This window comes from Oncorhynchus kisutch, linkage group LG10 (genome assembly GCF_002021735.2).
Source record: "Oncorhynchus kisutch isolate 150728-3 linkage group LG10, Okis_V2, whole genome shotgun sequence".
Taxonomy (NCBI): Eukaryota; Metazoa; Chordata; class Actinopteri; order Salmoniformes; family Salmonidae; genus Oncorhynchus; species Oncorhynchus kisutch.
Window position 1 is genome coordinate 64,073,731 of NC_034183.2, and position 16,526 is coordinate 64,090,256.

At 40.5% G+C, this 16,526-nt stretch overlaps 1 protein-coding gene across 1 annotated transcript; it reads right to left on the reverse strand.

The window, feature by feature from the left end:
* On the reverse strand, nt 1-13,706 carry hlfa (HLF transcription factor, PAR bZIP family member a). The gene is made up of 4 exons (XM_031834676.1): nt 13,305-13,706; nt 9,947-10,303; nt 3,836-4,053; nt 1-3,337 (listed from the first exon to the last, which is right to left on the reverse strand). Exons 1-4 carry the CDS (start codon nt 13,414-13,416, stop codon nt 3,122-3,124), a joined length of 903 nt encoding a protein of 300 aa, XP_031690536.1. The 5' UTR covers nt 13,417-13,706; the 3' UTR covers nt 1-3,121.
* Nucleotides 13,707-16,526: the final 2,820 nt, after the last annotated feature.

Here is a 16,526-nt window from a genome sequence, read left to right on the forward strand (position 1 = left end):
TCAAAAGAAACAGAAAATACTTTATTAGACACTATGAATTACAGATCAGGAGGCCAAGGCCTGAATATCATATGTTATGCATTCATTCCATGACAAACAAGACAGATTACTCCTTTCACTGTGTATCTATGTACCCTCTGTGAAACAGTCCATTGGTGTTGCCATTAATACAATGGTAATTAGTTAATTGTGTTTTAAATAAGTAAAAAGAAAATTGTAAATATATAGAATATTTGCTGCATTAGATCTGAACCTATTCAAGTGGTGATAATGACAATACGTCGCTGAGAGACTGAGGAACAGTCAGTGTATTCAAGGCACTGGAATAGACTCAGAATTATGGTTACTTTTTTCCATTCATGGGTGAGGTAGTGAAGTCACTCTACAGGGAGGTATGTGGGCAATGTGTGGACTGGTAATGGCTTTATCCTATTCTTTCATATGGTACGTCCATGGTACAGAATAGCATGTTAAAGTACATGGACACACACAGCTAACAAAACCCATATGTGTACGGATGGGCTATAGAAATGTGAATAAGGAAAACCACCTCCAGCCATTTCTCTACAGCCAAAACATATCTACTCTCACCTTGGCTGGACCATGATCTGCAACAGGTAAGGAACACTACACTGTATTTGGTCAACTGTGAAAGTATTATAGCAGAATTAGAGAGATTTCAGTAAGCTATGCAGTGTCATTGAGAGTAATATCACTCAGGCAGTGGGCTTACTAGAACTGCAAAGGTCGAACAAGCAGACAAACAGCAGCTACAGTAACCTGAAATTGCCCTCCCCTTCATTGTAACATCGTTCTAACTAGTGAGCATAGATGGCTCCAAATATTAGTCATATTAGTTATCAGAATATGACTAAAGGTAAACCTTTTCAGTTTTACCATCAAAGGACTCCGGTGACATATTTTGGTCATCTCTGAGTGAAGGGACCCATAACAGGAGTCTAATTGAGACACCTAGTGGTGACATTGGGGACAATCAATAGCAAGCAAGTGTTGGCATCTCCTTTGCAATAGTGGGTCTCTACAGAAACCGATTAAAGATCATTCCATACATTCCGTCCTCCATACTCACAACTTTATTTCATGTGAACGTTGGGGAGACTCGAGCTTAAAGCACTACGATTCCATGACACAAGGAACTAAAGGTTACTGACGGCTAAATCTATAGTATATAACCAGGATACAGGAGTGTCTTTGAATAATAATAATGCCCAACAGTATCTGTTACTGCTGCTGGATTTGGAGGAATCTCTGTAAAACTACCACATTATTATGGTTAAGATATCAAAACACTACTATATTGGTTCTTTGAGTAATGTATTTGTATTCTTTAATATATAATAATAATATTCTGGATTCTGTGCCTTTAAAATACATAGCCAGTAATGTATAGGAAAAATACTGTACAAAAAAACCCATATAGAATAGCTTTATATAAACATCTCTTATAACCAATGTATCATCTCTGTACTGAATATTTTGGTTTGTAGTAAACTAATTGTTTGGGATAACCACAGTACTGGACAACACCATTCAACTTTTTTTCCCCAACATCTTTTACATTCATACAGCCATCTTACAGAAGAAGGCAAACACATATCTACAAAAATACAGATATCTCTATTGGTTATTAAAAGAACCACTCTTGTTAATCATGCTAAATAAAAAGGGAAATAATTCAACCACTTTGCGATTCGCTTGAGGTTTGTGTTCTGAGAAATCATGCTGAAATATTCAAATAAAAACGATGAGATGATAATAATAACAATAACAATATCAACGACACAAATAGAAGTCATAATAATAACAATTCAATATTCCAGAAAATTAATCTGTCCTTAACAAAAAAGATACATAAATATCAGGCAGATTAGACTGAGGAACATTGCACCAGGGCAGATTGTGACACGTGTTAGAAGATTGGTGCAGAGAGGGTTAGCGGAGTTGTGGTTGTGGAACAGGCTGCAGCAGAGAGACCACTGAGCACAGGGTGGGAAATCTGTCCACCATCACCATGCTAGCTAGCGCAACTCCCAACAGAAAATGACCGTGCCGTGCAACGCGAGGCAAGAGGGTTGTGGGTTCTACTGGAGACCAAGAGGTGCTCTGATTGGGGAATCTGTCCACCATCACCATGCTAGCTAGCGCAACTCCCAACAGAAAATGACCGTGCCGTGCAACGCGAGGCAAGAGGTGCTCTGATTGGGGAATCGGTGTGGGAGGAAAAACTTGGTAGCATGAATTAATATAGATTTGGAAAAGATTATTGCTCAATGTGTGATAGAAAAGAATCACTGTTTTTTCTTTTCAACTGTACAGTTATACTGAGGTTTGAGAGAGAGGTTAAGTGCTAACAAAGAAAATATTAAAAGCACAAGAGTAGCTTATAGTCCTGATGTGATGAACTGATGTTACAGCGCCGCAATAGAACAAAAATGGACACGAAAATGTATAATATTAACGGAAGTACAATAACAAAAGAAATTGCAATACGAATGTACGGTACAAACCGTTTGAGAAAGGATGCTACAGGAAGGTACAGGACATAACAGACAGGAACAGGGTCTTAGGTAGGAGGAGAATCCCTCTGAAAACAGCACTGGAAGAACAAAAGGATGGGGAGGGAGATACATTACAACAGCTCTCAGTCCTGATCACACGTAAAACGGGTGAGAAAGGGGGAAAACAAACACCATGGCATCATTTACAAAATGAACAGTGGAAGGAGGGGACAGGGTAGGGATCCGGAGAGTAGGTTGTTGGCTCATTAACACTCAAAGTGCCTTGTAGTACTTGAAAGAGGAAAGTGTGTGTGCATACATACATACATGCATACTGTACATACATACATACATACATACATACATACATACATACATACATACATGTTTGTACATGAAGGATGAGTGAGAAAACAAAAGGAACAAACAAACGGATGCCAGTGACAGAATTCAAAATGATAGAATCCTATAGGATTATCATGTATAGGGGTGAGGGGCTGGTGTGTGTGGGGGCCAGTGCCATCAAAAGGGAGGCACATTGTCCTTCAAACTCTTGGGTGAGGGGGTGAGAGGGAAGGGTGTGGCGTGGACGTTGGGGAGGTTCACAGGGGCCCATGCCGAGCCTCGTATTTGGCCACAATGTTTTTGGTGCGACCCAGTTCCTTCCTCAAGTCGGCCACCTCTGAGCGAAGTGCACCGTTCTCCTTCTCTAGGAAGCCAGCCCGGATGGCAATTTGGTTCTCCTTCAGTCGCCTGGCATCTCGTGATCTTTTGGCTGCTACGTTGTTCTTTCTGCGTCTGGCCCAGTACTTGTCATCCTGGAAAGTGGTATTGTAAAAATATAAGTGATTCATCTGAGTAATAAACAGTATTCCAAATGTGACCTATTATTTATGTCATCACGCATCTCATTTTCCCTTATTACAATTCCATAATGTTGTTTAAAACTGCCTGACACATTCAACCTCCTTTGCACCCTGCATGAAGCCATCTTACCTCAACAAATAAAATAGTACATGTGATACACCTCTTCCAACATCGTATGACTTGGGTAAAGGGTGAATGACCACGGCTAAACCTGTCAATCTAAATCCTGGTCAAGTTCGACTCCTCCTATCAATACTGAAAAAGCTGCCGGTTTGGGTTTGCGTCAACGCTCCTCCTTATATTGTGGTTTAAAATACTTCTGGTTATTTAGGTGGAATAAGTCCACTTGCTGCTTACATAACATAAGAAAACATGGTGCTTAACGTTTTTGGCCAAACAAGTGGCGAACCCTTTCAACCTTCCACATAAGTAGGCTCCAGGTAGGTTACCTTGAGATCTTCGGGGATGAAGATCTTGCGTGCCTTTTTTATCATGGGCTGTGGTTTGAGCTCCTCTGGGGCGAACTTGCGTTTTCGGGGGTCAAACATCTCCTGTCCGGGTACGCTGGACAGAGCCAGGTCTGCAGGGTCAGGCTCGTAGCCCACTGGAACTTGAATAGACTCTGGATCGATGGGGCTGGGGGTGTTCCTGGCAGCTGAGGGCAGCACTGCAGGAGAAAAGACAAAGGAAAACAGGTTAGAGGGTCTGCTGAATTACATCTGGGCACTGTTTAGAAGAGACTGTACTCTCTGAAAGAGCAGGCTTTGAGGTGCAATGGTCCTTGAGAAAGTAATGGTTAGAAATTAGGCCTTATTAGACCTCAACTAGTTTCCTTAAAATGAAGGTTCTAGAATCTGCCATTAAATGTAATATAAAAAGATATGACAAATGTGGCAGTCATTAGTACCCCATACTACTACCCCATACCAGGGGTACTTTTGAGTTCTCTAGAAAGCCCCCTTTAAAAAGTCCCTAGGAGGGCACTTAGTTTCCCCTAACACACGTGTGCCTATTTATATCATAGTATTCTGCCATTCTCTTCTTTAACATGGTTGTGCTTTACAAAGCTGATCCTCTAGAACAGGGGTGTTAAACATACAGCCCGGTTCAATGTGGCCTACGGGTGGTTTGAGTTTAAAAATCTCTCGTTTGTTTTTCAACAGGACAATGACACCTCCTTGCTGTGTAAGGGCTATTTGACCAAGAAGGAGAGTGATGGAGTGCTGTGTCAGATGACCTGGCCTCCACAAATCACCTGAAGTCAACGCAAATTGAGATGGTTTGGGATGAGTTGGACTACAGAGTGAATTCTTCTACTTCGAAGAATCTCAAATATATTTAGATTTGTTTAACACGTTTTTTTGGTTACTACATGATTCCATTTGTTATTTCATAGTTTATGTCTTCACTATTGTTCTACAATGTAGAAAATAGTAAAAAATAAAGACAAACCCTGGAAGGAGTAGATGTGTCGCTCGCATGCATACACGCATACATACATACACGCATACATACACGCATACATACATACACTTTAAAATGTCTAAAACCAAATTGAAAATGTGTAGAAATGATAATGGACCTACATTCATATAGTTTCTTGACTGTGTCCAGCTCGCTAATAATCACCAAAATGAAAGCTAGACAGTCAGGGAGCATTGGAAATTCAGAAAACTACAAGACTATTTATTGCAAATTTTGACAGCAAGGAAATGTAAACAATTTTTTGTGTGGCCCCCGGGACCTCGTTGACAACTGTATGTGGCCCTCGGGACCTCGTTGACGACCGTATGCGGCCCCCGGGACCTCGTTGACGACCGTATGCGGCCCCCGGGGAAAGATTTGTTTGACAACCCCTGCTCTAGAATCAATACCAGCCTTGCAAGTGAAGACGGACTATATTCTTATGTCCACCTTATTCTATACATGCTCATCAAGTCAATGATTATTTCAGCTAAATAATTCTACAACTGGCCTTGCCCACAGGGAAGCAAAACAACTGTGGTTGCACCTTTTAACCAACAGGTGGAGCACAGAGAACACAAACACACAGATTTACCGACACACAGACACTCTCACAAACACAGAAGATATGTTATTTAAGCTTTTCTGGGGCCCTGTTATCAGTGCCTCTAGTCAGCTGAGCTCAGGCAGACAACATTTTGTCTGTAAATTGACTGAAGGCAACCTCCTCCTCAGCCAGCCTCAACATGTGCCTCTGCAATCTCTCTGTGGATGTTATGTAACACCTAATAGATTTCTATTGCACAGAGCAGCAGGTCAGCAGTTGACACGGTTTCACATTCTACCTTTCATCATTCAGTGGATTAGCAATCACAACTGAAGAAATTAATTGGATGGCTTCATCAAATCATCTGTAATTTGATTGGTGGCTGGCGGTGAGCATCTTATGACAGTAAGCTAATAGAGCCCAATGTCAGTGTATTTACTTGAGATTCATCCACTTAAACAGCTTGACAATTACAACGATTCACAATCGAAGGACTGTAGTCTTTTGTAGTTAGTTTGAAAACGTAATGAGGAATGAAAGAAATACAAATTCTTCCTGCTGACGGTGAAAACACTTCACTCAAACAGAATTCAAAGGCTGACATTTTAGGTCACTTCCTACGTCATGACCCAGCTTCTCTGTGCTTTAAGCTGGCTACGGCCTTAAGCCTTCTGACCTTTGGTCACAGCAGCATTTCTAGCTCCAGCCAGTCCTGGTTGAGATTTAAGCCGAGGCCAACATTCAGGTCTGACCTGCGTTATGCAGAAGGAAGTAAGACAGCTACTCCAGAGAAAACAAATATGTATGAATTTAGAGAAAAAAAATATGGATGAATATGTATGCACTCACTACTATAAGTCGCTCTGGATATGAGCGTCTGCTAAATTACTAAAATGTATACACGCAAGCGTGACAACTACACTCTAGCGTTACCAGTGAATCACTGCATCAGTAGTCACCGACACATTAAGCGAAAATGGCTGGCCATCCAAAGTGGTACTTCAGCAGGGGTCCAAAATCAATGCCTCATTTTAGTGAATTGTCAACAAACACGTTGGCTGCATGTTAGTCCCCAACAAAGACAGGCCACTGACTTAACACTGTCAGCTTAGTGCCAAGCTACTTACAAGGGCTAAATCAGACGCTGTCCAAAACAATCTGTCAAAAGTATATAACCTGTATAAATAACAAGCACTGTGGCCCAAACATCTTATCACTTTAACCATTAATTCTGACTAGATTACTGGAGTAAAAATACAGTGACATGCTTTACTGGCTAAGTAAGAGTGGTCTGGTGAAAAGCCTGGCTGATAGTGCCCTATAGTATTTGGCTGTGACCTCTCCTCTATGAACCTCCAATAGGAAGAGACAACACACACCCGTCTGACAACATGTGTCAAACGTCCACAAAACATAGATAGAAGGTACGAGCTGTGCGTCTTGTTCCTTCTCCTGTAGGTAAATGCTCAGATTTGCATTGTGTGGGTGGGTAGTAGAACCAGTGCAGATGGGACAGAGGGCTAAGATGACTCTGACCTGACTCTCACCTGCATGTTCTTCCTCTGACTGCTGGACAGTCAGGAGAGAAACTCAAACCCTCCTAAAACTGGTTTGATTTTCATTAACATGTTAAGCTTGACCCCTAAGGAATGACAACATCGAGTCTGTGCCCTTTCCAACCAATCTTCAAAATGAAGTGTGAGCTAGTAGGGGATTCATATTATTGTGTTAAGTGTTTACTGTATATGAATGTGATGCTAAACAACACGGAGTCAACAGAACTAACCACACCTCCCCCTTATCTGTTTACTATAGGGAGAGGATTTCCATAGGTACCACACACCTTATCAGACAGTCACTTCCATGGCACACAAGTTTAGACCTGACCTTTGACCTAGTCTACGTTCCACTTCCCTTTTGGCCCCTGCCAATAATACACTGTGGGCCCCTTATTGAACCAGCAGTGGGACCCGCCCATCGCTAACTCCACTGGATATCTGCTGTGATAACAAAGCTATCTCAGGCTGCATTGTGCTTGCATGCAATATGGAATTGGGAAGTTGGTGGGGCGGGCTAGGCTGGAGGTGTAAGTGATAGCAGTATAGCCTTGACCATGTGATCTCATCAGGGTTCAGCATGTGCCTCTGCTATGGTTCTGACTGGGATCTGTCTGGTGAGGGACAATTAAAAGGAAGGAGGAGAGGGAGATGCTCATGCCATGACAGTGAGGGAATAAATACTGAGAGGAACATTGTGGTCACTGTACATACACTGACGAAGGACATACATATGGCTGTGTTTGGCATGAGTAACAATGTCATCATTAGAAACAAACTATTACACTTCTGTCTGCGACTACTTTCAAGGGACAAGCTAAATCATCTTAAAATGTGTCAAACAGAATGTCATACATCAGAAGAAGTTGTGAATGTTTTTTGTCCATGGCTATTGTGAGGTTATTTTTGGAATGGATGGGAATTTATGGCATTTGCAATTCCTTCAAATGTGATTGCAAATCACAGTAAAAGCATGCTGGGTGGATCAGAGTAATAGTGGGGGGGAATTGATACAGTAGAGTATCGTAATATTAATACTATTTATGACAATATATACATTTTATGACTCCAAGTATCAATTCTCAACAACAAACCATTTGTATATTTTCTGCTAGGGAGTTGACATTAGCTGGCGCTAGTCGGCTGTACCTGTGCCAAAACGTTGGTATTTCTCCTTCTATAGCTTTGGCCTCAATCTTCTATTAGATGGTGAGCCAACATGTTTTCAGCACATTTGTTTCCATGACGGATCAAAACTACTTTTTATCATGGGTCTCTCGTGTCCCCCTGCAGCAGACATAGTGAGCAATATGTCATGAACATCGAATCACAGAAATCACTGTATCAAATCAGAATACATATTGAATCGCAATAAATATCGTATTGGCACCTAAGTATCGCGATAATATTGTATCGTGAGGAGCCCTGGTAATTCCCAGCACTACCATTTAAGTGGTAACTCATAGGAATTCAAGTCCACTACACTACACAGGCCAGTTTCACTAGATCACCATCACTGTTCACGTCGGGACATGGTAGATCATTAATGACTAAGATGAAAAACCTTTGGACATACATAGGTCTATTGGAATAAAAAGGCAGCAGAATGTGTTTTGTGTGAGAGTTCAACTTCTATTTAATCTGAGGATGTTTACTGATAATGGTGTCAACTCATATCCATAAAACCTCAAGAAGTATGGGACAAATAATATAGGTCCCACCGAGCAGAGACATTGTAAACATGAGCTTCTGTTATACACTGGAACATTATAAAAAGGAAGGTTTCCATACAGTGTGGATGTGATTATAAGGATTGTATTTGACACACTGTGCTCTACCAACAATGGTAATGAGAAGATATCACACACACCAACCAAAATATGTACCAAAGTTACTATATAACACAAACCAATGGGCACACAGAAATATTCCCGTTAAACATATAACATACTTATAACTGATGTGATAAGTATATGTAAATAAGGTGTTAAATAAAATAGGGTCATAAAGACAACTACCATCCTCATCATTAATTAACTAGTTTCAAACTAAAACAATTACAGGCAATAGAATCACTGTTTTCCCCTCGACTAGAATATTCAGATAGGATGTCAATTTTTTAGCAACAAAGAATTGGCTAGCACAAACCAGATTACATCTGCCTGCTCCAACAAACACACCAATTACACTGACCATCTTTATTCACTCCCCCACTTTCAAGAGGCTGAAACCATGACAACTAGCCTTAGGGAAGATGTTTGCCTTGGTGATGCCTGTAAATAAAGGTATGTTTATCCTCACACCTCTAAATAACTGGGTACCAGGAATGTGTGTTTCATTAAGGAGGAACGTTTTACTTGTTTCTGGTTGTCACTTCAGTAGGCAGCAACAGAATGTCAGGATTCACCTTAGGCAAACAAGGCAAAATGGAGCATCGCGTGCCAAGCAACAAAATGAGCCAAATCTAAATCAATATTGGAATTTCATCAGGTATGTAGTAAAACTGTGAATGTTTGTTGTCAAAAACTACACAGTTGAGGGATCAAAACTACAACCCACCCAAGTTGTACAACTACTGTCCCTCCAGTTTAATGTTCTAGTACTTGGCACAATGCCACTCAAGCTCCAAAGTCCAGGGTCAGAATTGTAGAAGAAATGTCCTAGCATACTCAAAGCCCCTGAATTAGCCTAAATACGGAGAAACCTCTATCTGTGCTTTTGGTCAGAGTGGAATGGGGTATACAGTAAAGGAGAAAGTTCAGTGTTGAGAAGACAACCTGGTCATGATATGCATGCTGAGTACACCAGGTGGATAAACAGCGCCAGGGGCATATTATTACAAAGCGCAACAACTAAGGCTTTGACCATAGAGATTTGCCCTAATTTGAGAGCTGTAGGAGGGTTGTGTGTGTGCGTTTGGTTGACCTTGCAGATGTTAGCCCTCGTTTGAGAGTGTTCCTGTGCTGTGTGTTGTGAGTGATATGGTATTTTACCTGCTCTGGCTGGGGGGCTCTGGAGACAGTTCTGGGAGACCATGGCTGTATGAACGGAGGTAGTGGCGTGGCTGCTGAGGTCGACCACAGAGGGTATGGGGGGTGCTGGGGAAACCTGCTGGATAGTGGGCTGCCGGGACTGCTGTGGCTGATTTTGGTTATTCTGAGCTGGGTTTGCGGGGATGCCATTCTCTGACAGAAACTCTTCCAGGTCCATGTACTCTAGCTGAAAGTTGTCCCCATCATATGGCAAGGTCTTGTCCCACAGGGTTGGCCCTAGGAAGGCCGACTGTGGAGTATTGGCACCGCCTTCCTCATCCAACTTTTTCTCTTTCGCATTCTTCTCTTTTCCAAAACCTGAAAATATTTGGAGAGAGTCATATCACTGTTAGACCAAAACAGCCAAACAATGCCTTTATAATGTCAAAACGGCTAAGCCAATAAAAGGCAAAGTTTTTTTTTTTTTTATAAATAAATGTCTACTTGAGCCGTATTTGAATGTTTATATACTTGATGCAAATAGATAAATAACCAAACTACAGTAAACACCCCATCAACTCCAATAGCAAAAAAAAACTCTAGGGGACAACCTCCAGTCTCAGGAAATATATTTTAATTTCTCTTCAACCTATTTCCAGAAGTTTTAAAGAGTTTTTCAAATCTTTATCTATATATTACCTATCAAGTTGTTGACAAATAAGTACTAAATGGTTTCTAGACTGGCTAGTCTTTGGAATACTAACTATATTGTATTTACAGTAGATTACACATTTCCCACAATGTACTGTTGGACTTGCTTTTGCCCTTTAAATGTATTTTTGTAGTAGTGTTCAGATTGTCTAAGTTGTTGGGAAAGTTGTCAAAATGTCAGTTCTTTTAAAATGTTAGATAGAATTTAGTTGATAAAATAGCGGTTGTTTGATTGGTAGAAGATATTTCTGTTCTGATTTAAATAGCAGAGAAGTAGACCAAGATGCCATATCCTCTAAGTTTTTGCCTAAGTTGTTGGGAAAGTGGTCCAAATAGCTGATGTGTCAAAAGTCTAAATGTTTACTCATTGTCTCATGGTAGAAATGTGCTCACCCAGTGCTATAAATGGTATATTTCTGAAACTTATATGACAGTTAATTCAACAGTGGGAAGTTAGCTCAACGAATGTAGTGGATAACCATTACTAAAACAGCTGTCACTTTTGATCAGAAGAAGATCATTCTGTTCTGATTACAGATTTGAATGTGTTGTCACAACACCAGAGTTTTGACTTCGATACCAGGTTTAGTATCACGATACCAAAAATTATACCAATTGAAAAACAATAAAGGGTATTAGCCAACGTCACAGAATGGTAATTGATCCAGATGGATCTTTTGAGTCCATTATCATTACATTTGTAAAATGTTTTAATGTATGCATTAATTAATTAATTATAAAATAAATGTAACTTTTTTTTTACCAATCAAACTTCATAAAATTATGGTCATCGTTTATTTGAATGGTAAATCTCTAGTCTATTGATAAACTGGGTAAATCAAGATGTAGCCTAGGTCTATTTACAATACAAGTGAATGCATATTCAATAGGAGTGTGTCCATGCATTTAGTTATTGACCTTGTCTTGGCTGATTTCATTGGAATACAGATGAAAACCAATCTGTTTTCCTTCCATTTGGGACTTATTTTAAAGTATGCACGTTCTCTTTAAGACCCATGACGTCATTCACACATGCACACACTTTTGAAAACATTTATTAACAGTTTCAACATTTCCACATGCTGTTTTTCATTATTCAAGTGTGTTAACTTATGTGCAGCATAAGTGGTGATGCAGCTCTGACTCCCAGTGGTTCCTCCTGACAGGTTTGGGCTAGCAATGAGTAAGTGGAGCAGGCACGGTGCTCTCGCGCTATAAGGGGACATCGGCTACGCTGATAGACAGACTTGGTCCTACCTCAATCCGTAGACGACATGAGACATGACAGAAGTACCAAATATAACAAAAATGCTGGTACCCAACCGTTTTTCAGGTTCTAGTTTAGAAAAAGTACTGACGTTTCGGTGTATCGTGAAACACGCATTTGAATAGCAGAGAAGTAGACCAAGATCTCATACCCTCGAAGTTTTTTTGTCTAAAGTGCTGGGGAGTTCGGCAAAAAATAAAATAAATGAAAATGCAGTTGATGCGGTTACTAAAACAGCTGTACCGTTTTATCGCAACAATATATTTTTGTTACAATTTCAGATTTCAACAGCAGAAGAAGATTCCATACACCCTAACTTTTTGTCTAACTTGTTGGCAAAGTGTCTATGTAACTGATTGTTGTCACAAGTTATTGTTCACAGTGCATAGAATGTTGGATGTAATGATGTCACAATGGGACCTTTAGAATGTTGAAATCCCTTTAGAGTGGATGGAGGACAAAACGAAGGGCAAAAAGCTTTATAGTTTATAAAGTGCATCCAAAAGTTGTATTCAAGCACACTGGTCCTGACCACTCTGCACTTTTTAAACGTTTGAATGACGTTTATAGCTTAAACGGTGTACGAAAAAAATAGCACCCCAAATAATAATAAGTACTGTATGCCAAAACTTACAGTGAGACGTTTTCTGTCGTAAATCACATGAATTAAAGGGATAGTTGCTACACTGTATCCTTATCAGGCCGGAGCTGTCATACCAGGAATGTATTTTTGACATTTAATGACAAATTGCAACCATCATGGATGGTACTGTACTCCTTCCCGATCTGGCTAGTACTAATACATTACACTTAATGCGGAAATCAGCAGTATAAACAATAACAAAGCGGATCCCCGACACTGGTTCGGTAAAAAGCTGAGGGATGGGGCTAGAGAAATGTAACCACCGAAATCCATAGACATTAAGAGTTTGAGTTATGGATACAAGGTTTGATTACCATCCATGATATCAAAATTATAGTTTTAACCATGTTAGGGCTATATAGTGTTTGTTTACAAACATTGGAGTAAAGCAATCTTATATTTGGGGTTCTGATGGGGTATGACAGTTTAACTAAGTTCATGAGTCATTTTATTTATAAGGGCTACTCTTCAAGAATCAATTAATTTATAAGTCCAAAAATGGATGTAGCAACAGTGATTGTCCCTTTAATTTACACTTGAATCAACGCCAATTATTAGTAAACAAAGGTAAGAAACACCGGGCTACTGAAATATTGTAGCCATCCGAGACGCAGTTTTTTTTCTGCCTTGTATCTTGCTTGCTCACGCGCTGCAACATTGACAGATCACGCTTGAAAGCGAGAACGACAAAACAATCGTCTCAAAAATGAATGTAAACTAACACGTAACAAACTATTTGATGTCTGCGTTTTGTTTACCTTCATGATGAAATGGCAGCTTCATTGGATTCTCCAACAGGGATTTCAGTACGCCATTAGTTGGAGTTTGGAAAGATGAGTTTAAAGGAACAGGTCTGGCCATTTTCTCCATTGGTCTGGAGGACAATAGTATAGCGTACAATTGCTGTTATTCCAAAAGAAGACCCACGTTTGAAAATATGTTAAACAAACACCAAACGTCAATGCTTGACCCAACCTGTAGTTCAGACCGAGAAATTGATATCCGCGCAGAAAATAACAATTACGGTTTTCGTCGAACGACGCTAGTTCGAGAAGGCAGAGAACTAACTGGATGTGAAGCTCAAGATGGTTCACAATCCATTTGTGGACACCTATGTACATGACGTCAAACCTTTGGCAAATACTTGAATACCGACTCTGCGAATGAGATGGAGGGAAGGAGGGAACTTATTTGTTTCACGTTTTTTCCCTATAATTTTTTTCTCAGCCCTTTTCTCCTTGAAAATATATATGTCAATCATGTAAATTGACTGATTACTCCGACATGGTGTACAAAATCGTACTACCCACATCCATTAGCCTTGGTATGTAGTGCAAGATCCATAGATTGAGCCTCCCATACAGTTCCCTCTCTCCCGGTTAGGCTACACTATTGTGTTATTGACTGTATGTTTGTTCATTCCATGTGTAACTCTGTGTTGTTGTTTGTGTCGCACTGCTTTGCTTTATCTTGGCCAGGTCGCAGTTGTAAATGAGAATTTGTTCTCAACTGGCCTACCTGGTTAAATAAAGGTGAAATAAAATAAATGAAACACTGGTTGCAGCAGTGGGCTCATTGTGGTGGTCTCCCAGGGCCTTGTAAGCATGTGAAGCTTTGAGTGTGAGGACATAGAACCCTTCTTTAAAGAGGGGGAATATTGTAATTTAGGCCTACTGCAATGTGGTGTCGTGAGCTTTGTTGGACATATACACAGAGGCCTGTGTTATTAGGCGCTCAGCTCTGTAATAGGATATGGATCAAGCCCCCATCATAGTTCTCTCGCTCCTGTACATTCAATAGATCATTTAAAGCTCGTTTCCAACAAACTGGTAACTATTCAACTCTAATAATTTGTCACACACACACCGCATAGTTGTAATGAAATGTGTTGTTTTACAGGGTCACCCATAGTAGTATGGCACCCCTGGAGTAAATTAGGGTAAGTGCCTTGCTCAAGAGCACAGCGACAGATTTTTCACCTTGTCAGCTCAGATATTCAAACCAGTGACCTTTCAGTTACTGGCCCAACCTGCTAACCGCTAGGCTACTAAAAATAGTCGGCTTATAACAGGTGTGCCAACTGTACATGTCTTAACCTTAGACTTATAGACCTACTATTGCCCACAGAGTAATTGAATTAGACAACATTTATTTGATCTCTATTATGCCCTACAAACATTTAACCTATGGTCTACAACAGCACTCTACACTCATTGTATTTCTTCAAACCAATCAATTAGAATGTTAGTACAAAACAATGCCCAGGACATCTACAGCACCCAATGTCACAGGAAAGCAAAAAAGAACATCAAGCACATGCACCGAATACAATAGGTCTAGACCTTACAGTGAAATGCTTACTTACGAGCCCCTAACCAACCACACAGTTAAAAAAATAAGAGATAAAAGTAACAAGTAATTAAAGAGAAACAGTAAAAATAACAATAGCGAGACTATATACACAGGGGGTACCGATACAGAGTCAATGTGCAGGGGCACCAGTTAGTTGAGGTACTATGTACATGTAGGTAGAGTTAAAGTGACTATGCATAGAAGACAACAGAGAGTAGCAGTTGTGTAAAGAGGGGGGGGGACTGCAAATAGTCTGGGTAGCCATTTGACTAGATGTTCAAGAGTCTTATGGCTTGGGGGTAGAAGCTGTTTAGAAGCCTCTTGGACCTAGACTAATGAAGCTGGTTGAGAGAATGCCAAGAGTGTGTAAAGCTGTCATCAAGGCAAAGGGTGGCTACTTTGAAGAATCTCAAATATAAAATATATTTTGATTTGTTTATGACTTTTTGGGTTATTACATGATTCCATATGTCTTATTTCATAGTTTTGATGCCTTCACTATTATTCTACAATGTAGACAATAGTAAAAAATAAAGAAAAACACTGGAATGAGTAAATGTGTCCAAACTTTTGACTGGTACTGTACATGTGTGATTGGCCTATGTTGGGATCCCTATATCTGAATGTTTGGAAAACAACATCAGTTCACCTCAACAGAGGAGCTGAGTCTAACAACTTGATAAAACATAAATATATAGTTTTATTGGCTAAGTTGCTTTTTTTTTAAAGAGTCAACTCAGGCCATATTTCAGTCATGGTTTGTTGTGGGTGGTAGTGGTAGTGGTGGTTGAGATGGATTTATTCCTCAGATAGAGTAGTTCTGACTAAAACTGCACCATTCTACACAGCCTACCAGAGTGGGAGTACATAGATCACAAATACTGTATGTGAGAACCTTACTTTGCCTGCAGCCGTTTTTGGGGTTCTTGTGAATAGGGTTGAAATGATCAGTATATCCAAACACACTACCCTGGACCTTTCCCCCTCACTCCCCCACAACCAAAATATAGAATTGAAGATTCAACTGGTTGAAATGTGCAAAATGAATCCCACAGCTTAATTTGAATTATACCGACAGAGAGGAGACTATGGTTTTTCAAGAAGATTGTCCCACTTAGCTGTGGAAGTCATGTGAATAAGAATTCAGGGGCTGGATGGAAAAAGAACAACTCACTGAAACAAGTCACAGTACAGTAGCTAAAGGCCTGTGGAAGGGACTGAAACGAGCCACAGTACAGTAGCTAAAGGCCTGTGGAAGGGACTGAAACGAGCCACAGTACAGTAGCTAAAGGCCTGTGGAAGGGACTGAAACGAGCCACAGTACAGTAGCTAAGGGCCTGTGGAAGGGACTGAAACGAGCCACAGTACAGTAGCTAAAGGCCTGTGGAAGGGACTGAAACGAGCCACAGTACAGTAGCTAAGGCCCATGGAATGGACTGAAACGAGTCACAGTACAGTAGCTAAAGGCCTGTGGAAGGGACTGAAACGAGCCACAGTACAGTAGCTAAGGCCCGTGGAATGGACTGAAACGAGTCACAGTACAGTAGCTAAAGGCCTGTGGAAGGGACTGAAACGAGCCACAGTACAGTAGCTAAGGGCCTGTGGAAGGGACTGAAACGAGCCACAGT